This window comes from Pipistrellus hanaki (genome assembly GCF_964339955.1).
Source record: "Pipistrellus hanaki genome assembly, chromosome: 14".
NCBI lineage: Eukaryota > Metazoa > Chordata > Mammalia > Chiroptera > Vespertilionidae > Pipistrellus > Pipistrellus hanaki.
In genome coordinates this window covers 31,305,775-31,331,575 of record NC_140516.1, presented here as the reverse complement: position 1 = coordinate 31,331,575, position 25,801 = coordinate 31,305,775, and the positions used below count along the sequence as shown (strand labels likewise).

Here is a 25,801-nt window from a genome sequence, read left to right as displayed (position 1 = left end):
TTTGGTTCATCAGTTTATAATGTTCTTTATTACAATTTGCATTTCTTAATCCCTTTACCTTTTTCACCCAGCTCCCAACCCCCCCCCGCCCCCCCCCCCCCGCCCCGCCCCGGCAATCATCATTCTGTTCTATGCATCTATGAGTCCATCAGAAACATTTTTTTAATGCTGTGGTGGGGGCGGTAGAGTTATGTTTTATAATTTTTATTTCAGAACACTTCTTTTTCTTTGAATTGCATTGATTGTAGCCCCTAGTTTCTGGTATACTATCAAAATGGGTCTATGCACAGTCCCTCTTTTATTGTATTTTGTTATTTACTTTTTAAAAAATGTTATTTCTTTTGTCCATTTACCCATCCTTAATACCACTCTTTTTCCGGTATGTATATTTTTTTCTTCAAATATCCCAATGTCACCAATCAAGCTAGATGCCGTTCCTAAATGTCTTGCTACTGGCATGATAAATACTGAAATCACTAAGGAAACACCTGTTTAGAACCGAACGTATCGCTTTGCTTTTAACAGAGTTTGTCAGTCTTGGAGTCTTTTCGTCATTGTTGCTGACTACCCTCACTTGACAAAGTTGGTTCAAGCAGAGAGTGCTCCTCCGGCCCCATATGGAGTGGAGAGTGAACATTTCACACAAGTTCTGGGAAAGCACATGAGGGGGGCAGGTCCGTCTGGGCCCCAAACTTTGCTTATTGATGCTCAAAGTTGGCTGCAGTGAGAATGCCTGGTCTGGAGAGTGCAGATGACCGAACAGTAGTTAAGTAGCCATCTGATTGAGTTTGTGCAAGGAGAGAGGAAAATTTATTTAGGTCTGTAAAACACCAAGAGTATACCTACATGGAGAGCCAAGCTGAGGAATGGGGAAGAGCCACGGATGGGGAGTTTGACAGTTTAGAGTTTGCATCCTGGCTCAGCCACTTATTGCTATATTATCTTAGACATTTATTTAAGCTCTGAGCCATGTGAATAAGAATAATAATGCTTTTATTTATTTATTTATTTATTTATTTATTTATTTATTTATTTTATTGATTTTTGTACAGAGAGGAAGGGAGAGAGATAGAGAGTTAGAAACATCGATGAGAGTCATTGATCAGCTGCCTCTTGCACACCCCCTACTGGGGATATGCCCGCAACCAAGGTACATGCCCTTGACTGGAATCAAACCCGGGACCCTTCAGTCCCCAAGCCGACGCTCTATCCATTGAGCCAAACCGGTTTCGGCTCAGGGATGGAATTTAGATAACAGCCGAATTCAGATGTTTACACAGTTTCAGGAATATGGGTTTCTCTTCCCCGCACTCCTTTTTCTTCCTGAGTTGATGTCAGTTTAGGTGGGGTCTCTGCAGGTGAAGAAACAGATGGCTACCAGCAGCTCTCTGCGTCCTTTCTAGGACTTGGGAACTTCTCCACGGGGCCAGCCAGTGTCCCAGGACTGGCTTGTTTTAGTCTAGCATGGTTCACAAGTCTGAATGAGTACTTGTGACTCTCATTGACCAGGCCTCTCCAGGGGCAGGGAGGCTCCCACAGCCCATGTTGTGAGAATAAGTAAGATGCCCAAAGGGAAACTGAGATGCCGTTGCCTAAAGGGAAGGGCACGGATTCCTGACAGGAGACTAACAAACCCAAGGTAATTAGAATCCTTCTCTGTTGTTCTGTCCTAAATTGCCTTCGCTCCGGCCTTCAAGGGTAACTTCAAGGGAGGATCACATTGGCCACCAGGAGCTCCTGTACACCCATTGGAAAGGGAACTTATGCAAAGGTGAGGTTGGGTGGGCACATTCTGGCTGGAACAGAGGTGGCTGTGAAAGTCATTGTAATCAACAGGGCTCCTCCGACTTTTTCTGAGATGTGTGCTGGATAAAGAGCTTAAACCACCTCAATATTGTAAAGTTATGCGAGGTGACTGACACTGAGGAAGTGTACTTCCTCATGGAGCATGTGAGCAAAGGGGACATGTTTCGATTATCTACGGGACTGTGGCCGCATTTCTGAGGAGGCCGCCCAAGGCATTTTCCAGTAGTTGGTGTCCACTGTGTAGGACTGCCACCAGAGGGGCGTTGTCCACAGGGACCTGAAGCCAGAGAACTGAATATCAAACTTGCAGAGCTGGGCCTCAGCACTGACTTTACCACCCTCAAGCTAAGCCTCGCAGCCCCTCTAAGCCTCCATGCCCTCCCAGAGCCTTCCCTAATGCCTTCATGGGCCACAACTAGAATGGCCCTGCAGTAGCCAAGGGGGGGAGGTGGGGAATTCTGTATAAGATGGTCACTGGGAACCTTGCTTTTCATGGGAGATGACTTCTGGGACTACAGCAACAGATACTGAGTAGGCACTGCCACGTCCCCTATTTCATCTCTTATGAATGCCATAGACTGTTACAAAGATTAATAAACCTTGACCTCAGTGATGGAGGAATTATGGATCATTTCATAAGGAATCCATGGTTAAACATGGGCCTTTAACTGAGACCTTACAGTGAATCACCCTGTGACATCATGGACCCCCAGGTGACCAAGGGAATGATGAACCTGGGATTTGAGTGGGACCAGATCCAGGACTCAATAGACAGAAGGTATGACAGAGCAATGGCCGCATACCTAACACCAAGAGCTGAACCCTAAGTGGACGACTGTGCCATCACATGCGATCCCTTTCCTTCCCTTCCCTTCCCCAGACTTCAACAGCCAAAGGTTCAATCATCAGGGCAGAGAGCCTGCCAGTCCCTCCCCCAATCATCCTGTAATCAGGAGCTACCACTCCCAGCCCAGTCCCCCCCAGCGTGGCCCCAGTGCCTTACACCCCCTTCCCCTCCGCCCCCCCAGGCACCAGCAGTTTTGGAAGTGGTGAAGGCCCAGAGTGAGCCAACAATGAAAACTCCTTCAACACTGGGCGGCCACAGCCAGGGGTGGGCAGGACAGTCTTCCACTTCGTATGAAGACGTAAATGCTGTATGCTGTCCACTAAGAAACAGCATGACAAATGGACCCCAGAGTTATGTTTTCAATTGTGGATGGCAAGGCAGGGCCACAAAGACTCCCAGAAGGGCAATCTGCACACTCTCTGCATTTTAAACAGGAACACGGTGATGTTGAGCTCTAGGAGGTTGGCAACGTGATGCAGGAGGTCGGCCAGAGGCTGGGCACCAACAGCTGTGGGTGGGAGTCCCCAGGACACAGGTCCAGAAGATGATGGAGGCATGCTAACTGCCTCAGCATTCTCTGCTCACAATTCAAATCAGGAGGGTCCCCGGCACCTCTGTGGCCTTCAGATGCATTCTCCCCAAATCCCCCAAGTTTGGAGGATGCCTGGAGGCCCCTGGGGGACAAGAGGAGAGGCCACTGTTGCTAGAGGCCCACCCTTCAGCCCCCATGTGGCTGAAACTTCAGAGACATTTTTCCTGAGGCCTTTCTTTCTCCTTATCCCCGCTCTTCTCTTCTTCCATGTTTGTGGGGTAGGGGGACAGTTCTTATTCAAGTCCTGGGTTCTTCCGAATCTTGGCATACACTGGATACTCCAGGGAGATGTATCCGATACCTCTTTCATATTCTCCCTGCACAGAATTGGGACTGTCCACCTTCCAGTTTGAGAAGCATGTAGTGGCAGTACATGGACTTAATCTGAACAAACTAGTGGAGAAATGATCAGAGCGTTTTCACAGGAACTCCCAATAGCAATGAAGGCGGTGGGCCATTAAGTTCCCAGAGGAAGGGACATGCCATACCGTGCAGGGTCACACAGGGAAGCCGCCAGATCCAACAGGAGGCAGAGGACGCTGGGAGAGGTTTTCCTTCCTGGGACTCAGGGCGGTCAGCAGGACTCATCTCGCTTCGGCTCTCAGCTTTGCTCACCTCCCTGCGTGCTCATCAGCTTTCTAGTTGGGCTCTCTATGAAGGCAAGATGGCCACCAACAGTCTCAGGCTGATGTCATCCCAACAGAAATAGAATTCCTCTTGCCCCGTGATTCCAACACTCAGGGCCACACCTGGGGCCCATGTGTCCTTTCTGTGTTGCACTCTGGGCACACACGTTCTGTGGTCTGAGTATGTTAACCTCATGACAGGCACTTTTTGGTGCTGCTATAGTTCTCATACCTTCATATGTAAAGGCTTTGTAATGAGCCATCGGTGTGCCATCTGTGTACAATTTAGGAAACATCATCCAAGAGAGGAGAGAAAATGGACACGGATGTTGGGTAGATGGTTATTTGCCCATAGAGAATGTTAGTGCATCATTCAAAAGCAAGAAGCAGCTAAGTACTGCAGAGAAGTAAAAATTAGTTTGTGTTCAAGGAGCAAGGTATTCTTGGGTTGTTTTCCATGTCATTTTCTTTTCTTTTTTCTTTAAAAAAAAAAAATATATATATACATATATATATATATATATATATATATATATATATATATATATATATATATATTATTGATTTTTTACAGAGAGGGACAGAGAGTTAGAAACATCGATGAAAGAGAATCATTGATCAGCTGCCTCTTGCACAACCAAGGTACATGCCCTTGAATGGAATTGAACCCGGGACCTTTCAGTCGGCAGGCCGAAGCTCTATCCATTGAGCCAAACTGGTTTCGGCTTCCATGTCATTTTCTCTTGGCCATTCTTCCCATTTAATTAACACTTGTGTATCGCCTTCACATCATAAAGGAAAATTGCCATTGAGGTACAGTTGCTGGGTCTCTTCTGGACTTTTTTTTTCTTTTGATACTCTAAGTCTAAGGAGATAAGTATGGGTACTCTCAGCTGTGATTAAGAATCACAGTATTAGAAATACTAATAATGGCTAGTATTTGGGTTATTTGAACTAGAAACTGCTATAAGTTTAACTTCTTGAATCTTTTCTTGAGTGCCCACTGTATGCCACCGGATAGCTATCAAAGTGTGCAATCACTTTACTTTTTCACTTGGAAAGTTCCGGAAACAAACAAGTGCAAAGGAAAATGTATTTTCTGATAGCAGAGGGCAGGAAGCGATTATCTGTTCACATGAGTATTTTAATAGGTACCAGGTGCCCTGTGAACCCCAGCGTATATAGCAGGAGGCTGTGAGATGTCACATGTCAAGGTCACACAGCGCCTCATGGCCTGAGCTTGATTTTAAAGCCAGATATGCCTGACCCCATGCCAAGTGCACTCACTGTTCTCTGTGCTTAAAAATGTAATGGGAATTCATGTGGGTAGCAGTTTTAGAGGCCTCAAAGAGCAGTAGTATAATGGAGGGGTGTTGGGGAGCCCCAATAATTCTTCAGAGAGGAGTATCCTGTCAGAGGAATGTGGGTTTCTTTTTTATTTTTAACTTTTTTTCTGAGCTGTGTTGTGTTACTAAACAGAGCTGCGTCATGGCCTAAGGGCCTCTTGTTAGCATCCCCCTCTGAGAAACGTGCTTTTAGAACGTTGTTTGCAGCCCGCCTCGGAACGGGTATAAAATGCCTCTATGTGAGGTCTTCAGAGAGGAAATAGGGATGGGCCTTCTTTTGCAGCTTATGAGGTTCCACCTGATGTGCTGTTATTCTCCCACACTTCCTTTTTATTTTATTTTTTAAAATTTCTTTATTGATTAAGGTATCACATATTTGTCCTCATCCCCCCATTCCAATCCCCAACCCTCCCCACTCATGCCCCCTCCCCCTCTATTGTCCTTGACCACTGGTTAGGCTCATATGTATGCACACAAGTCCTTTGGCTGATCTCTCCCTTTTATTCCCACCCTCCCTCTGAGGTCCAACAGTCTGACCCATGGCTCCTTGTCTCTGGGTCTATTCTTGATCATCAGTCTATGTTGTTCACCATTTCCCCTAGATAAGTGAGATCATGTCCTACTAGAAATACACTTATAAGAACCGAAAATGAGACAAGCAATAATGGTTATGCCGAGAGGCAAATGAATCAGTCTGTAGTGAGTTTCTTTCTGGGCCAACAATTCTTTTGAGTCCCAATTTCAATGTCAAACAGTTCCTTATGTGTATATGTCAGCAATGATATTTCAGTTCTGAATGGTGGGCAAATGGTGGTAATGCAGGTCCGACTCCCACACTTTCTTGATGTAAAATACTATAATGATGATAAGATATTGCAAATTTAAATGCCTTATCCTTTCCTTAAGGCTCATGGAGGCAATCTTTAACAACCACAACCACACCAGTAGCTAACATTTATGTAAATGCTTAATGTGGGCAGATTTTATACTTTGTGATATAATATGGATTCCTTCATTTCATTTTCTTTCTTTTTTGTGCTTTGTGAATCCTCACTCTGGAATATTTTTCTATTGATTTTTAGGTAGTGTGGAAGGGAAGAGAAGAGACAGAGAGAGAAACATCGAAGTGAGAGAGACACATCGACTGATTGCCTCCCGCAGGCACCATGCACCCTGATCAGGGCCGGGGCGTCTAGCCTGCAACCTCAATACATGCTCTTGATCATAATCGAACCCGGGACCCTTCATTCCACATGCTGATGTTCTCTATCCCCTGAGCCAATCCAGCTAGGTCTCATTTCATTTTCTTGATAAGTTCATGAGGGGAGCAATTGAGATTTGGAAAGATCAATAAAAGCACTCTTGGTCTCCCTCAGTTCAAAAATCCATTTCGAGGTAGAAATAAGTATCACACTGCCACCTTACATGCTAATATGATAACGATACAGGGAAGGAGGCCTAGAACTACCAGCCACGTAGGAATGCAGTAATCACAGACCAACTTGCAAGGGTGCCTGCACCTACTTCATCTCTGGCATGGAAGAACCGGGAAGGACGAGCGCTCTCTAACAGACGATCCCAAGTGGAAAAAAAGGATGAGAAAGGCTGAGCAGGTGTTGCTCCCAAACTCATGAGTCAGAAAGCAAACTCTGCTTCCTATGGAAAAAGGTGAGGCGGCAGAGAAAGGCCATGATGCTAACTCTACTGAAGTTCCTGCTACGTGGAACCCATGGAAAGGAGGTCTTTGTCTCCCATTGTACAATAGGTTCTACAATGGATCTGTCCTACGGTTAAGGAAACCACTGAGACACTACTTCAGAGCTCGCAATGAGTAAGTGGCCGAGGAGTCTAGGGCCACTGTCTACGTGGCAGAGTCAGGATGGAATCAGGCCAGCTAGGACAGGCTCTGACTTAGTTCACATACAGAGCAATGGGACATTTAAAAGGGAGGGCGGGTGTGAGAGGAATACAAGCAGAAGTGATGAAAGTTGGGTTCACTGGTTATGAAAGTTGGGGAGTTGTCAAAAGGACTCAAAGTGTTCTAGCATGCCTAGTTGGGAAATAGCAAAATTATTATTTTTTTTTAAAAAAACTTGTTTCTGGGAGAGAATAGCCAGTTCTTCCATGCCAGAGATGAAATAGGGGCAGGCACCCTTGCAAGACGGTCTGTGATTGTTTGGGGGCCGTGAGGGACTGCGACTGGCTGTCTGTCTTTTTTATGGGGAAAGTACTGCATTCCTACTTGGCTGGTAGATCTAAGCCTCATTCCCCAATGATCCATGCTCTCTTGGGCATATGAGTTTGAGGTACTTTGAGGCTGTTGGAAATTTGAGTCTGCAACTTAGAAGCACAGATGCAGATTTTGGAGTTGGCCATTTAAAGGTGAGACTACAAAAAGAGGAGGTTGGTTTTATAATTGAGTTTTGTGCTTGAAATATGCTCAAAGATTGGAGTTGGTAACCTTGAGCAACTTGGTCATCTTTCAACCATAGCCCTAGTACAGTGTTTCCCAAAGTGTGGTACGCGTACTCCCAGGGGTACGGGAAGAGTTTGGTGGGGGTACGCATTGCACCGGAGTTTGGTGGGGATATGCACTGCACCATGCTTAGCTGCGCCTAATAATCCTTTTTTTTTTTTTTTTTTTTTTTGTCGAGGGGTACTCAGCGTTACGAAAGTTATAGAAGGGGTACACATATGTCAAAAGTTTGGGAAACACTGCCCTAGTGCAATAGAGGGCAAGCTCACAGGTTACACTGGTATGCAGGACAGTTCCTGTTTGCCCCTCCAAGGTCACTGTTCATCCCATTCCCACTTTGTTCTCAGCCACTTTGATCCATTGCATGGGCTTCATCAACTAGGCTCCCTTGGGTTTAGACTTGATGGGACCTGGAAGGCAGGAGGAGTGTGAGGTTTGATTTATTTCCTTGCTTCCTTTATGGTTAGATCCTGTGGACTAGCTGCTCTCCTTTACCCAAGACTCTCTACAGTTATTCTGTAGAAAGTTCCAGTAGCTGCTCTTTCGCATAGCCCCTCAGGCCTACAGGTGGTAGTAGTTTCAGGAACTCTGCTGACCTTGTTAGATTTTATTAATATAGTCCAGAGGTTCCCAAACTTGTTTGTGCCGTAGACCCCTTGCCATGTTTTTCGGTTTTGGGTAGACCCCCTACTTACCTGATATTGATTTTTTTGTAAATTTCTAACTGTAGTGAAGTTTAGTGTTAAAATTTAATAAAAAATAATGTACCTACTTTTCTCCGGCATTCTCAAACAAAATAACACTGATTCACTGTAATTTGTATGATAAACTACCAGTTTATATTTTTTTAAATATTTTCTCAGCACTTTCCTATTCAAGATTCAGGAAGCGAATGAACGTATTTTTCTCACATTCATATTTATAGAGTGACGAATTGAACAAGTCAGTGCAAGTTCGCGAAGCTTTGAGACAAAAATTGGCAAGAATGTTTACTGCGCGTATGCTTGTAACAAGATGATACTGGTATATCATTATGTGCAGGTTTTTATCCTACAACTTACACAATTTTATAAACATATATAATAAATTTTTTACTTCATAGGTACTTTTATAAATAATTTATATGTTTTTATATTATAAGATAATATGATGTAAGTAAATAGGTACTATCAGTGTATGTTGAGATCCACTATTGTGGACCCCCATTTTCATTTCATGGACCCCCAAATTTTTTTTTCGCTGACGTAGACCCCTTGCAGGTTGTCATAGACCCCTGGGGGTCGATATAGACCACTTTGGGAATCACTGATATAGTCCTTACCTTTATAAGTAGTGTATTTGTTGAAGCCTCCCAAGTGTTCTAGTTCCTACTGGGACCGAGAATAATTAATATACTTAGTAGACCAGAAGGAACTTATGTTTGCCAAGGCACTAGCCCTATCCTTAATAAACAGAGGGGTCTTCAAATCTGGAAGTCTCAGACCCGGAAGGAGACGACAGAATTAGTACAGGGGGGCAAATCCACAAGCACATGCAGCATTATCAGCGGACAGAGTATCTTACACAGTTATGATTGTTCAAATGTTTTATAGTAAGTGCCTAACTGATGCATAAAATAAAGAGGTGTATTTGAAAATGGTATGAAATTAATTTTAACTGGTATCTTTATATAAATCAACAGGTAACTTGTATTAAAAATATAACTATTGCCATGTTTGGCTAAGGAAATATTTAAAATGTGTAGAGTTCTGGATCAAGATGGCAGAGTAGGTAAGTGCTGTGCTTGCCTCCTCCCAGGACCACGTAAAAATTGCAGTTAAATTATAGAACAGTCCACCTGGAGAATCATCTGAAGACAAGCTGACCAGAAGTCCTATAACTGAGGATATAAAGAAGAGGCCACATGAAGTCTAGTAAGGAGGGGTTGAGACATGAAACAGGCTGGCCCCACACTCAGGCGTGGTGGTTGAGAATCAGGAGGGACATCTCAGCTGAGAAGGGAGGGGTGCCAGCCCCACACCGGAACCTTCAGCCTGGAGCACAGTATGAGGAAAAGGAGCCCTCACAACATCTGGGTGAGATGGAGGGCAGCTGGAACCCAGATGACCTCTTCTAGGGTCAAGCACAGACTCGTTGGCTCAGAGGCACTCACCCTGAGCTCTGGTAGAGGAGCAGAGGCTTGGGAGGCACCAGAGACAGACAGGAAGAAACTGAGTTGTGTGGCTTCAGGGTGAGGGCTGGAGGGACAGCCGCCATTGTCCCTGGGTGGAGCCCTCCTCCCACACAGCCAATTCTGAATCTGAATTTACCTAGTGATCTTTACTTACCCCTCCCAGCTGACTCCCAGAGACCCTGCCCACCCAACTCACACACCACCAGGGACTGTTTCTATGTGAGGTAGCTGGCCTTGGCTCAAGCTGTAGACTTTCAATAAAACAAAACTCTCAAAGATCCGCAAGCTCTAGGCCAGTATTTCCCAAACATATGTGTACCCCTTCTATAACTTTCATAACTCGAGTACCCCTCGTACTCATGAGAACATAGACTTAGGCGCAGCTAAGCACGGTGCAGTGCATATCCCCACCAAACTTCGGTGCAACACGTACCCCCACCAAACTCTTCCCGTACCCCTGGGTGTACGCGTACCGCACTTTGGGAAACACTGCTAGGCAGGTAGTGGTTGGCCTCGATGTGCCTGGTGACTTTTGCTTAGTAGCCCCGGACTCAGCACTGGTTCCAAATATAAATCAGCATTAACCTGGTGAACCCACTCGCCCCACCCTGGTGACTCCCTGAGATGCTGCCTCACCCAGTTCCCGTACTACCTGAGGCTCTTTTAGTGGTTGAGCCTTATGGGCAGTGGGTAGGCAGCGGCAGGCCTCCAGGTGCCTGGTGCCTTTAGCTGAGCTGCACAGGCCCGGAGCTGGTGGCAGCTAACTTGGTTTGCAGTGTGGCCTCTCCCATGTAACTCAAGGTGCTGCACAGGCAGCTACGGACTGTGGATTGCTATATAGCTCCTACCTGGTGGCCCTGGGTTGGTCACAGGCACCCAAATTGAAGTAAAACTGTCATTATTTGCAGTTGACATGATATTATATATCGAGAACCCTAAAGGTACCACAAGAAAATTATTAGAACTGATAAATGAATTCAGTTGAGTAGGAGGATGCAAAATTAATATTCGAAAATCAGTTGCATTTTTATACACTGATAATGAACTATCACAAAGAAAAAGATACCATTTACAATTGCATCAAAAAATAAAATAAAATGTTTAGGAATAAATTTAACAAAGGTGGTAAAAGACCTGTGAAAGATGAGACAGAGGGTCGAAAACCAGGACTATCATCAATAATCAACAAACGAGTGTTGACAAGAATGTGGAGAAAAGGGAACCCTTGTGCTTTGTTGGTGGGAATGCAGATTGGTGCAACCACTATGGAAAACAGTGTGGAAGTTCCTCAAAAAATTAAAAGTGGAACTGCCTTATGACCCAGCAATTTCATTTCTGGAATATATAACTGAAGAAATTCAAAACACTAATTCAAAAGACTTTATGCACCCCTATGTTCATTGCAGCATTATTTACAATATCCAATATATAGAAGCTTCCCAAGTGCCCATCAATCGACAAGTTGATAAAGAAGATGTAGTATACTTTATATGTACAAGAGAATATTACTCAGCCATAAAAAGAATGAAATCTTACCATTTGTGACAACATAGATGGACATATCAGTAGAGGGTTTATGCTGAGTGAAATAAATCAGACAGAGAAAACATGATTTCAGTGATATGAGGAATGTAAAGAAAAAAATATATGAACAGACGAAACAGACTCAGATACAGAGAACAGACTGATGGTTGGCAGAGGAGAGGGAGGTTGGGGAACTGAGTGAAAAAGATGAAGGGATTAAGAAGTACAAATTGCTGAAACCAGTTTGGCTCAGTGGATAGAGCGTCAGCCTGCGGACTGAAAGGTCCCAGGTTCGATTCCAGTCAAGGGCATGTACCTTGGTTGTGGGCACATCCCCAGTTCTGGATGTGCAAGAGGCAGCTGGTCAATGTTTCTCTCTCATCGATGTTTCTAGCTCTCTGTCCCTCTCACTTCCTCTCTGTAAAAATTTAATAAAATATATTTTTTAAAAAGAAGTACAAATTGACAATTGCACAACAGTCACATGGATATCAAGTACAGCATAAGGAATATGGTCAATAACCTTGTAATAACTAGCATGGTATCAGGTGGGTACTAGAATTATCAGGAGATAATTTTGTAAGTTATATAGTTGTCTGACCACCACATTTTATACCTGAAACGAACATAAAATAATACTGAATGTCAACTGCCACTGAAAAAAGGTTAGGAACTACTTCTAAGGCCGTTGTTGCTAAAAGTTCAGCCACCTTTTCCTTGGTCCCAAGCTAGAAGGGTGTGGAATGAACTGGTTCAGTCCTAACTATTTCAACTGTCATGATAGAGACAAAGATGACCACCCACATCTTGAAAGAATTTTAAAATGTTTCTAACTTCTTTCGTTTCCAGGACGAAATTCAGGCCCTTGGTCTTGCACAAGAGAGCCCACCACATTCTCAGCTTTGGCAACACCATGACCTGCTGTGTGGCTCCAGCAGTGAGCAGAGTCTGTGGAGAGCGAAAGTAAACATCCCTAAGGGCCTGTGGAATTTGACGGCCTGTGCACGTGGGGCAGACAGCGGGCTGTGTGCCAGGCTCTGCAGGCGAGCCCTCCAGCAGGCCACACTCGTTTTCAGCCACCCTGCAAACAGGAGGAGAGAGGGCCAACCTTGGCAGTGAAGCTCTGTTCCCAGGTTGGCCTGGCCTGGGTCAGGGCCTGGCCAGGTCTCCGTGTACTTAGTGAGATGCCTTCCCTTAGATGCTCAGGTGCTGGGAAGGCTGGCTAACCTGGTTTGACAGTGAATAAAAGGAACAAGGAAAGGCCAGGGGAATTTCTTCCCTCCATTCCTCCTCAAGCTCCCTGTTCCCCTGCCCTGTGTGATTTGGGAAATTGTCCAGCACTCGAGAATGGGAGGTTTCATTCACTAAATATTTACGGGGCGCCTGGTCTCTCCCGTGCGCTGTCCCAGGCCCTGGAGACAGAGTGCCAGTTAGGATCATCACGGTGCCCTCTCATAGGGGACTCCCCCTCTTCTGCCTCCACTGTCTCCCAGGCTACATTCTGCACAGCACTCCATGGTGTGAGGGGTTAACTGGAACCACCGGACAGAAATATTGGACTTGTTATATCCTCCCGTCACAACAGCATGGCGGGTTACACAGTGAGGAAAATGTTGTGGCCTAGACAGGCGGCACTGCTCTTCAAAACAAGGCTCTCTCTTGACGAATAAAAAGACTCTGTGAAATGCATCTCAGGCCCCCTATGTCTCTTCTGCAGCCCAGAAACCTCAACTATAACACAGTTGGACCTAAGAGCTCCATATTCTATGAAAATGCAAAATTAGAGTTGTGCAAAGCCGCTGAGTGAGACACAAACGTTCATCACCCCCCACTTTGTGAGCGCCAGCTGTAGAGCAGACATTGTGCTGGGCACTGACTACATTCTGTATTTTTTTTTTTTTCCAAGAGGACTTCAGCTCAGGTCTACCGCTTCTTTCCCATGTGCTTCCAACTCAGAGAGAAAAGTACTCTATCACTGCTGAGAACGGTAGCAGGTGGCAAGCTCCTGGCTCTGCATTGTACTGTCAACAGTCGATTAGACTCAGACGCACGCATTGTTCTGACGTTGCCTGGAGTCCGTGGCTCTGTGGACGAGGGGCCTACCCGGTGGGAAAGAAGCTTGCTTTCTACTCCCTCTGCCTCTTCTGTGAATCATGGCTCACACCTTTTCTCTCTTTCTGTAGACCCAATATATAAATCACTCTGCCGTTTAGTCTTGGCCTTATGCAAAGTGTTTGTGTCCCCAGAGTCTCCTACACACTGTAGACACTTTGGCAGCTTCGTTAGCAAAGGTCAGTGTTTCATTTCAGTTTAGTGCCCAAAGGTCCCTGACAGACATCCAAAAATTCGTTGGAAGTCAGTAATTGTTGACTCCCCCGTTACCAGGATCTGTCAGAGGACTAAGCAGAAAGAAGCAGTGTTTTTAAGAAAGTGAAGCACTCATCTCATCTTCCTTTATTTAAGAAATATATATATATATATATATATATATATATATATATATATATATATACACACACACACACACACACACACACACACACACACCCCAGAATGAGAGGTAGACTTCAATTATATTTTAATGGTTGGATGTGGAAATCCAGAGAACTGGAGGCTGATTAGTAAAATGAAGAATTGCATGATGGTAGCATGCTTGCTTTACTTAGTTTTAGGTATCCTATCAACTCAATAAAAGGCTTTTGCATATTTGTGTAACATCAGGCGGGTTAACTATTCACAGGGATGCTCAGGCTGTCCCTCTAGGGGGACTGCAGGCTGCTGTCCCACCCCTGCCTTTCTTCTGACATAAAGCTGCTGAAGGACTTGTCTTGAAAGAGACTCAGAGGAGTTGTTTTAACTCCTGTGCTAACCTTGTGGGGATCCCCCGTCACAGGAATAGGTGCGTGAGCTCTGGTAGTGCTTGGATGGCTTGTTGATGGACCCGATAGCCGTTTTGGAATCTGGAGGGCAGATGGGCCAGGGCACTGTCCAAGGTCAGCCAGGGCTGCTCGCCTCCGTCCGGATTCAGACGCAGCGATGCCAGGCAGGTCCCTTCACTTCTCTGAGCTTCAGCTTCGTCATCGTGAAAGGGGGAAAGCAGTGCCCGTCTCTGGGACCTGTGAGGCTCCAGGGCAACCACTCATGAGGAAGTATGAATAATGCTATTTCGTACAGAGGCTTTCAGAGAAGTTGTCTCTCCCCACCCTGGAATTCTGGGAAGACGTTCCTTGTTCTGTGGCACAACCCAGGTTGACTCTAACTCACAACAGACCTTGGTTCCTTATGCTGTCACCACAGCCAACCAATGCTTGGGGGTGTTTTACATTTTTCATTTGGACTTACTCCATGGCATTTTTTTTTGTTTGTTTTTTTTGAGAGTCCTCACAAATTGGTTCTTAACTTACAAAATCTGGGAATGCCCAAGAGAGGCCGCTCAACTAAAACAAATGAAAATGGAATCTGGGGATGGCCGAGGCAAAGTAAAAATTAATGATGCTTAATATTTTTGTAAAGAAACAAAACATTTTACTTTGCCGGGGTGTTTTTTTTGTGTGTGTGTGTTTTTGTTTTGTTTTTTTACCCACAGTGCGCCCTCTATGGGTTAATTATCTAGCTTTCATTGTGCAGTCTTAATAAATGATGTGATTATTTTTAGCCCTTAAGAAACTATAGAAAGAAGTGTGTGCTTAGATTTACACTGCAGGGGTAGAACTGAAATGTCTGTTTAAGAAAGTTATGCGTTGCTGAAACCGGTTTGGCTCAGTGGTAGAGCGTCGGTCTGTGGATTGAAGGGTCCCGGGTTCGATTCCGGTCAAGGGCATGTACCTTGGTTGCGGGCACGTCCCCAGTGGGGGGTGTGCAAGAGGCAGCTGACCGATGATTCTCTCTCATCGATGTTTCTGACTCTATTCCTCTCTCTTCCTCTCTGTGAAAAATCAATAAAATATATTTAAAAGAAGAAAGTTATGTGTAAAATGGGATTGAATATAGTTTTGAGAGTGAATCATAATTATACCAACCTAGTTATATTTCTTTTTTTTTTTTTTGCATATTCAGCCTATTCTTTGTGACAGTTACAACTTTTACCTGGTTTTGCATAGCTTCTCTTACAAGATATACACAATGTTAGAGACTTCTGTTTTGCTCTACCATTGCATCATAAATATTTTTCCATATTATAATATTATCTTGTGTATAATTTTTAAACAGTTGAATACTATTCCATTTATTTAATGCACCATAACTCTCTAAACACTTCCCAGTTGTCGAGCACTTAGGTTGTTTCTATTTTATATATTATTCATAATACAACTTTTTTTTTTTTTTTTTTTTTGGTCTGGTCTATAGCATTGAGCTTCTCTTAAATTATTTCCTTAGGATAACTTCTTAGAAATGAGATTATTGGTCAAAGAATATAAATAACTTTCTAATTCTATCTCATCGCACTGTTCCAAGGGCCGTTGCACAGTGCTGCCTGTTTCAGCAGTCTTCATAGTACTGGAAACACTGAGCCAGGCTGGTCTCATACTGGGCATTTATGAGCAGATGGATTTAGAGTTTTAAGTTGGAAAATAGTTTAACCTTGGGGGTCGTTTTAATGAAAAAACCCATGAAGAGATTAGGACTATACCAAGACAGACGTTTCTAAGCTTCGCCTTTTTTGCTTGTATATAATCAATTCTGTCATTTCGTGACACTTGATAACTAATTGTGTCTAATCAGGTGAGTTATTCCTTTGTGTGCAGGTGTAAGTAGAAGGTTGAATGCTATTCCTGTTGAATTGTGAGAGAGAGTGCTAGGTCTAAAGCATACCATAAACACAAAGAGATAGGAAACAGTTCAGCCATTGTGGTTCAGGGGATTGAGCGCTGATTGAGCTCTGTCCCACTCACCAAGAGATCACTGACTCCTTTCCCAATTAGAGTACATAACCCGGGTTGTGGGCTCGATCCCCAGCAGAGGGCGTGCAGGAGGCAGCCAGTCAATGTTTCTCGCTCGGTGTATCTTTTCCCCTCTCTCTTCCTCTCTTTCTAAAAATATAAATAAAAACATTAAATTTAAAAAAAAAAGATAAGAAATACAGAGACTAAAATACAACTGATGCTTATTTCTTTCTTCTAACAGTGAAAGGTATGGGAAACCCAGGGCTGGAGAGGCAGCCTTCTCCAGAGTCTTCTGGGGACCCAGGCTCCTTCTATCCTGAGGTTCTGTCAGGCCCAGGGCAATGTCCTGGTCTGTGTGTTTGAAATTCCCTTGTCTCCACATCATGTTCCAGTCTGTGGGGAAGGGGGTTGTGGAAGTCCTGGAAAAGCACCTTTGTCTTTGATCTGATGAGCCGGAAGTGGCACATACCACTTTTTCTTGCATCCCTTTCCTCAAGACTTAAACAACATTGCCACTCCTACCTTGAGGGAAGGCTAGGGAAAATGGCATCAAACTGGGTGTATATGGTTTGGCTAAAATTCGAGAGAATCTACAATGAAAGAAAAGGTGGATGGGCTTCGAGGACAACTAATGCTCTTTGTCCCAGTCCAGTATTCCTAGTTGCAAATAATCGTATGTGACAGGAAAGTATTAATCATGTTTGCCCGCTGAAAAAAAATCAACCGTTGGAGATGTCAGTAAAATTATAAATATGTCCTGATTTTGGTTTTAGATGGCCCACAGTAAGCCATGTGCCAGGTAGCATTCTATGCCAATCCTGAATGCCAACAGGAAGTCATAGGACAATAAACTCTTCCAAGATCATAACTGGGCTGTTGGAGTAACTTGGAAAAGAAGAAAAAATAATCAAAACCATGACAAAAGTAACTAGAGCCCGGCCCACCTCCCCCCCGGATGGAGGCTGGGGCTGGATGATTGTGGCTGGCTGTTTCCTCGTCACCATCTGTACCCGGGCAGTCACCAGGTAAGTGGCATTTTCTTCTTGTCTTATTAAGATGATCTGGCTTTTGTTGTTGTTGTTGTTCTAAGTCTGCTTCATTCTATTTCTGAACCTACCATTGTGAAAATGTCTGAGAGTGTGTGTGTGTGTGTGTGTGTGTGTGTGTGTGTATTTTCATTGCTCAGACATCTTTTTCTTTGTGAGGAATGTGATTTTCTGACACTTAAAAAAATTCTGCATTGTGGTCTCTTCTTTAATATCTGACACATAAACCTGAAGTGTTAGGACATTTTTAGACCAAATATTGTGGCTATTCCAGCCATCTGTCTTCATACACAGCTCATCCCAGAAAGGAAAAACATATAAGCCTAAAATAATCCTTTGAAAACCTCTTGACTAACTAGATACTGAGTCCTTAGAAGCTTAAACCTTCATTTGAATTCTTTTGCTTCATATTGCATTTGGCTGTGGTGCTTGGTGGTGGAGGCTGAGGTCTAGGTTGAAGACAAGAGCAGCAGCATAAATCAATGGATTCTCTCATTCTCATTTACTCATGCCTCCGTCTTTCTCTTTATTTTTCACATGTTTATATTCTGAGAAAGTTTCTTAGTTGGTTTTTAAATTTTATTTGTAATTATAGCTTACATTCAATATTATGTTGTATTAGTTTGAGGCGGACAGCATAAAAAATAGGGACTGCTTCACGAATTTGCATGTCATCCTTGCACAGGGGCCATGCTAATCTTATCTGTATCGTTCCAGTCTTAATATTTGTGCCACTAAAGTGAGCACCTCTCTCCTTTTCTTTCATCCCAGCACATAGTGTTGAAAGGGCTTAAGTTAAATGTCTACACATTGAGACTCATTGGAACAAATACATACTTGAAATCTGCAGATGCCAGCTCTTTACAGGTGCTCCCATTCAAATCACACTCTGTTCTCCTCTGGCAGCTCACACTTGGCAGCCAAAGAAAGCAGTTTGCACTAATAACTTTATTTGATGTCATCCTATATAATAAAAGTATAATATGCAAATCGACCGAATGGTGGAACGACCAATCGCCATGACGTGATCTGACTACAAGGGGAGAGATGCTCAACACAGGAGCTGCCCCCTGGTGGTCAGTGCACTCCCACAGGTGGAGTGCCGCTCAGCCAGAAGCCAGGCTGGTGGTGGTAGCCTCTCCCGCCTCTGCTGCAGGCAGATAGTAAGGAGTGAGGGGTCCTGGACTGCAAGAAGGATGACTGACTGTAAGAGGGGTGTCTAAGACAGCAGGCAGACATCCCCCAAGGGGTCCCAGACTGCGAGAGGGAACAGGCTGGGCTGAGGGACCTGCCAACCAGTGCACAAATCTCGTGCACTGGGCTTCTAGTCATTAATACAAGCATTGATGTTACCTTCATAACAAACACATAATGCAGGAAAGAAGAAGGATGTTGGTTTTTGACACAATAAAGGCTGATTAATTATGTGTCTTAACGCACTGTAGATTTGCTTAAAATTATACAGTTGGTGTTGAGTTTGATATTGCTTCCACCTGTATTATGGATCTTGTGTTTTGGGTGTGAGGAAGTCATAGATTTAAAAGGAATCTCTTTCATTTTTGCTCTTACGTGTGGAAGCTCCCATCATTCTATGATGGGAAAGTTCTGGAAGTGAGCTCAGTGCTTCATAAGAAGGCTGCTGAAAACCAGGAGAGAGGATTGTGGCTGGCAGCCAAGGCCTGCTATCCGAGGTTCCTGAGAGAAGCTGAGGAGAGGATACCTGAGCAGAAAAAGCTCAGAGGAAGAAAAGTTTGAAGATGCAGCCAAATCAGAATCTAAATGTCATGAAACAGGAAGCAGCCAAGAGCACTGGACAAGGAAAGTAGCCTGCAGGGTGATTTGTCAGTTCAGAGAATCAGTGCCTGCCGGGCTATTAAATTCTTCTTTTCCTCCCAGTTTTACTGAGAAATAATTGACGTATGTTACTATATAAGTTTAAGGCATACAGCATGATGGTTTTATTTCCATATATTGTGAAATGATGACAACAGTTTCAGCTAGTACCCACTTCTCATAGAAATACAATTTAAAAAAGGAAAAAGAGGAAAATTAGATTTTCTCCTTGTGATGAGAATTCTTAGGATTTACTTTTTAACCACTTTTGTATATCATACATCAGTGTTAGCTATAGTCATCATGTTGTACATTGCATCTCTAGTACTTAATTACTGTATAAGTGGAAGTTGTACCTTTTAACCACCATCCTCCACCTACCCCTTCTCCCACTTTCCACCTCTGGTAACTACAAGGCTAATCCCTTTTTCTATTAGCTTGTTGTTTTTTATTATTTAAAGTATTACATATAATAGTACATATATCTCCTTTTTTCCCCCATTGACCTTCCCCCAGCCTCCGCTACTCCCTGTCAGATGCCCTCATCTCACCCGCCCCCCCCCCCCCAATGTCTTTTGTCCATTGGTTGTGCTTATATGCATGCATACAAGTCCTTCGGTTAATCTCCCTCCCCATCCCAACACTCCCCAGCCTTCCTGCTGTAATTTGACAGTCTGTTAAATGCTTTACTGCATCTGTATCTATATTAAGTTGTTTTTGTTTATTTGTTTTTAAGATTCCACATATAAGTGAGATCGTACAATATACGGTATGTCTTTCTCTTTCTGACTTGATTCACCTAGTATATGCCTTTAAGGTCCATCCATGTTGTCAGTATTTCTTAGTTCTTTTATCATATATATATCTGTTGATGGACACTTAGGTTGGTTGCATGTCTTGGCTATTGTAAAAATGCTGCTATGAATATGGGGTTGCAGATAACTCTTCAAGCCAGTGTTTTCATTTCCTTTGGATATATTCCCAGCAGGGGAATAGCTGGATCACATGGTAGTTCTGTTTTTAATATTGTGAGGATCCTCCATACTATTTTCCATAGCCGCTGTATCAGTTTATAATTCCACCAACAGTGCACAAGGGTTCCCTTTTCTCCAGAATTTTTTTTTTATCTCTTGTATTTTGATGATGGCCATTTTAACTGTGTGAGTGATATCTCATTGTGGTTTAAATTTGCATGTCCCTAATGACCAGTGATGTTGAACATGTTTTCATGTATCTGTTCACCTTTTGCATATCTTCTTTGGTGCAATATCTACTTAGGTCCTTTGCCCATTTTGAAATGGGGTTTTTTGGTTTTTTACTATTGAGTTTTTAATCCTTAATAGTATTTTATTATTATTATTATTATCAGTAGCCCTGTGCATGAATCCGTGCGTCAGTAGCTCGCCAATAGCTTGCTGCCTCCTTCTAGTAGCTCTCCACCGGCTGCCCTGTCTTCCTATAGCTCTCCCTGCTACTCCCCTATCCCCTCTTATAGCTTATTGCCCTGCTCCCGCCGCACCCCCCCCCCCATAGCTCTCTGCCGCCCACTTGTAACTCACTGCCCCACCCTCCTGTTTATCCATGATTCAGTCATTATGCGGTTGGTCGTTACACTTCATGGCATAATGACCATTTGCATATTACATCTTTATTATATAAGATCATTATTATTATTATTTTTAGAGAGAGTGAAAGGGAGGGGGAGAGCAAGAGAGGGAGAAACATTGATGTAAGAGAGACACTTGGGTTGGTTGCTTCCTGCACGCACCCCTGACTAGTCTACAACTGAGGTACATGCCCTTGATTGGAATTGAACCGGAAACCATTCAATCTGCAGCTGACACTCTAACTACTGAGACAAACCAGCTAAGGCAATATTTCATTTTTTGGTATTTCAAAATTTATTTAGCCAGTCCCTTATTGAAGGACAAAGAGGTTGGTTATAATATTTAACTATTATAAAGAGTTCTCCAGAATGTTTTTATTTGTATTTAATATCATCATCATCATCATCATCATCTGTTTATTACCTTTGGTTAAAATCTAGACATGAGCCCTGGCTGAGTGATTCAGTTGGCTGGAGCATTATCCTTTAACAGAAAGGTTACTAGTTTGAGTCCCAATCAGGGCATATACCCAGATTGTGAGTTTGATCCCCAGTATTGAGGGCAACCAATTGATGTTTCTTTCTCTCCCTCTAAAATCAATAAAAGCGTATTTACGAGTGAGGCTAAAAATATCCCCCAAAACCTAGAAATGAAATTGCTGGGTGATGTATAACTCTTTATTGTTAAACTAAAGGCCCGATGCATGAAATTTGTGCAAGGACCTTGGCCCTTGCCGCCACTGTGGCCACCTCTGCTTCAACCCCTGCCTGCTGTGGCTTTGTCTGGTCTAATTAGCATATTACACTTTTATTATTATAGATTTTAACTTATATAACAACCTGTTACAGATGTAAGATAAATATTAAGATGAATAAAAGTACATGTTTTTGACCTGCCGTCTTTTTCTTAAGATCTTCTCTACTGCAGTGATCTTCATATCTACTTGGCTTCAGCAGCCCCTCCAGTGAATGAACACTTGTTCTTATCCTTTAGAATGGCCCAATGGTCAGCTTCTGATTTCCTACTTATTATGGTCTAGCACAGTACCACTGAAAACCAAATTAAACCTGTGGAACAGTTGATGGAACCAACACTTTAAGTTCTGATTCAAATTCATGTCTTCTTCTTCTTCTTCTTCTTCTTCTTCTTCTTCTTCTTCTTCTGTATAACATGCTTGCACTGTATTTTTCAGATGTATTTCAATTTTTTTTGTGGAGTTCCAAACATACTTCACTCAGGATTATGCACAAACAGCGTGGATCCATTCCATTGTAGACTGTATGACCATGCTCTGTGGTAAGTATCACTTACCAGGGATAGATAGCTGCTAGCTACTGTCAAATTGTACATGGCAATGACCTATTGCTTTTGATTACCAATTTTTCTTAGTAGAAAGACTATGGTAAAAAAAAAAAATGGCTAAGATGAAAAGAAAAAGTTGATCCTACCTTCAGCCAAACCCAACCAGACGTGCTCTTGGAATTAATGGTCTTGGCTGGTGGCAGATGGAACAAGTAGTTAGTAACTTAGGAGGACACATACCATTTGGTTCTTCTATATGAAGAAGACTTGTGCATCATAGGACTTATCCTGATTTTGGAAGTAGCTAACCATGCAGTGTATGCGTGATCTCTTCATTCTCCAGTCATGTAAATCCTTGGATAGTGCCTAAGCCATTTCTATAGAATCCCCTTAAATGAGTACAAACAATATCTGCATTGTTTCTCAAGTCTTGTTTTCATTCCATTTTCTTCGCAGAGATTTCAAACTTTGTCTCTTAGATTTCATCACTTTTCATGCATAAATCTTCATTCTTAAGAGGAAGGAATAGGGAAGGATAGGATGGTGCTAATCTTGAGATAAATACATTCATCACAGCTGTCATTTCATTCAATATATAGGGTAAATAGAGTGCTCTCAAAATAAATGGAAAGCTAACTTTGAGGTGGTTTTTTATTTTTATTTATTTATTTTTTAATATATTTTTTTATTAAATTATCATCTGTGTACATATTTTAACATTGCCCCCTCCCCTCCCATACAAAACTCTGGGGAGGGAGGGTATTTTTTTTTTTTTAAATTCAAACCCCAAAGTTGTTCAATTAGTGGCTTAGAGAGTTTCTGAGATTGAGTCAAATTGATAAGACCTATTTTCAGGCTAGACTAATTTAATCCTTTTATTGAGATGAATCCTGAGTATTTTAGAAAACTGCTTTTTCCAGGCCATGTCTTTGTGGTGAAGGGAAATATTATATTATTTAGTAACTTATAAATGTCATCTGATTCCATTCTAGGTACTAGTTCATATTTATTTTTCTAATGTACATACTCAGGAGTCAGTTGAATTATTCTGACATGCATTTCCTTGGTTGGAAGGAATTTGAGAGCAAACCTGGTTTCAGGAGAAGGCTAAATTGACTCTTCCTACCGTTAACACTGGAAGGTCTTAAGGGATAAAAAGATATAATGTTTCTGGGTTTTCTATCTTGTGTGTATATTTTATTTATTTCTTTATTTACCGGTGAGACAATCACTAGATCTTCAGGGTCACATTAGTCACAGCATTTGTATAAGCAAGTCAAGAGAGCAATGTTTGTCTCTCTCAAAGGATACAGGTGACTCATTTCCCTCAGTGTTATCTTTTGGAGACTATTCATAATCCCCAAAAGAGAAATAAATTAACTTCAGTGACCAATATTTTCACAATGACCATGTGAGACATTGAGCCAAAGTAGGGTCATGTTAGCATGACCTTAAATATGCAGTATATTAAAATTCCACACAAGGACTCAATGCCTGTTGTACCCAATTGCTTACCTGGTAACATTGGTTGAATACAGAGCATGAACAAGAGGCTACAGAATCGCATCTAAGATACTCATTGGGGACATAACTGCTCTATAATAAGCAGAGAAGTTAACATTTTTTCATTGAATTTGGTTAAAATGCCACTTTTCCAATAACCATAGCAGCAGCTGTCTGGAAAATTAGACATACTTTTAGGAGATTTGCTCATTCCTGTTCTCCAGAGGTTCTATATACAGCCAGCCACTGTTTTAATTGGATAGATGACATCAATTGGGCTGATGACTGATTCTATCATGTGCATTTGAGTCAGGCCTAAATTCCAACCTGATTAATACAAAAATTATACCCCACTGATACTCTTTTGATGTTGTTACTAGAAGTACTGGTGTCAGCATGAATTGTTCCTTAGAAAGAAATTCACATGCATTCCTTACCCATAATCCTCCCTGCCATCAGGAGCCAGAGGAAAAAGTGATATAACCCTGAACTTGGTATCAGGAGCTCTCAGCTATACTTCTTGGTGATCATGTCATATTCCCTTGGGCTGCAATTTCTCATCGGCCTCTCCCAGCTTTAATTAACATTTTATAAACCTAGAAATTGGCACAATGTTGATGCCTTGTTAAACCACAAATAGAGTGAGGTCAACCAAAATGTCACCATGGGTGTGAGCATTTTCTTGGATTTTTCTGAGTGTCAGTTTCTCATCCATACAATTTTCTAAAGCCTGAATACAGTGCCAGATTGTGACATTTGTCTATCATCTCTCTCCCTGGCTTTTTCCTGCATGACTGTGGGCAAGTCAGGTTCTCTCTCCTCAGTTCCAAATCTGTAGAATGAGTATGCAAGGTTGAGGGGGGTGTGGGAGGAAGACTTGATGCTTTAAAGGTCAGTTCTCTACTCTGCTAATGTAACACCCCAGCCTTTTCACTGTGCCCTCAAGGCCTTTCTGCTGACCGTATTTATTTTTGTTTTTGAAGCTCCACTTGGGAGTGTTGTCAGTAACCATTTATCCTGTCAAGTGGGAATCATGCTGGGTGGCTTGCTTGCATCTACTGGTCTCATCCTGAGCTCCTTTGCCACCAGTCTGAAGCATCTCTACCTCACTCTGGGAGTTCTTACAGGTAAGGACAGCTGTACCACTTGTCTCACCCCACCCCATTCAGGGCTTGTCAACCACATCCACAGAGCAATGATTAGTAAATTAATTCACTTTGTTAGATGCATAATTTAGCTGACCTAGCCTATGTCTTTTCTACCTGGAAGTTAAATAAAAGAGCTGGAGGTGCAATTTATTGTACGGCTGTAATGAAAATGTACCACCACTTTAATTTAGAGACATGATAAAAGTAGCTGCAGGCTTTCCCTTTGGCAGAGGTGTATGGCTGGGATTCTGTTCTATTAGCCAGGGCAACATACATTTCCAGCAGTGATCATTCTCCAAACATCTTAGACAAGGCATTAAAACACTATCTGCAGTTGATTTGAGACACCCCTGCTTTAAAGTGAATATGATTGTACAATAAGTGGGAGTTTCCAATTTAAAAAATTAAATTAAAAATTCTCATACTTCATTATTTTCTCTCCACATTATGGAAGTACACTTTAGGGAATCAAAATGAAACTCATAGAGAAGCAACATATGTATTCCATAAGGAGACTGAGTAGGGTCAAGGTGGAGTTGGTTGGTAGGACTGGGTAGCAGTTTGCCTCATCACTCAGAGGACTGTGGGAAGTAGCACTGACTCATGTCCAGGCACTGCAATACAGGGGGTAGCATGATCAGGGAAATGAATGATGTAACTCCCAGAGAGGCTATAAATCTAGCTCTGCAAGCTTAAAAAGGGATCTGTCCTATGTAACTCAAAGGGCCTGGCTGTTAGGGTGTCCAGTCGTTCCAGTTTCTCAGGGACTGTCATGGTCGTAGCACTGAGTCTCACATCTGGACACCCCTCAGGGCCAGTTGGGATCACTGGTCACCCTGCACTGCAGATAGGAACAGGAGCAGAAGGGACTTCTCCTTTTCCTTCTTTGACACTAGATGCCAAGAATTCCAGGTTTAAAACCTTTCGAATTTTCTCGATTTGAAAGGAATAGACGCTGAAAATCTTTAAAAGGCTTTCTGCTGATTTCAAGGGATATTTTCAGGATATTTACATGTGGGTCCATGTGATGTTCATGTAGAATATTGGCACGATGTTTTTCCAATTAAGTGAAATTACCCTGGAACTTCT

At 42.8% G+C, this 25,801-nt stretch overlaps 1 protein-coding gene across 6 annotated transcripts in view; it reads left to right on the top strand.

The window, feature by feature from the left end:
- SLC16A12 (solute carrier family 16 member 12) overlaps positions 1–25,801 on the top strand; it is a 65,905-nt gene that overhangs the window by 29,024 nt on the left and 11,080 nt on the right. For 3 of the 6 annotated variants that reach the window (XM_084904331.1, XM_084904332.1, XM_084904333.1), the window contains 3 exons: positions 17,047–17,298; positions 21,952–22,055; positions 24,548–24,691. In XM_084904331.1, coding sequence (XP_084760457.1) covers positions 17,189–17,298; positions 21,952–22,055; positions 24,548–24,691 — 358 coding nt within the window. In that variant the 5' untranslated portion in view covers positions 17,047–17,188. The remainder of the gene's footprint in view (positions 1–17,046; positions 17,299–21,951; positions 22,056–24,547; positions 24,692–25,801) is intronic. The other 3 variants (XM_084904334.1, XM_084904336.1, XM_084904335.1) reach the window with 1 other exon arrangement.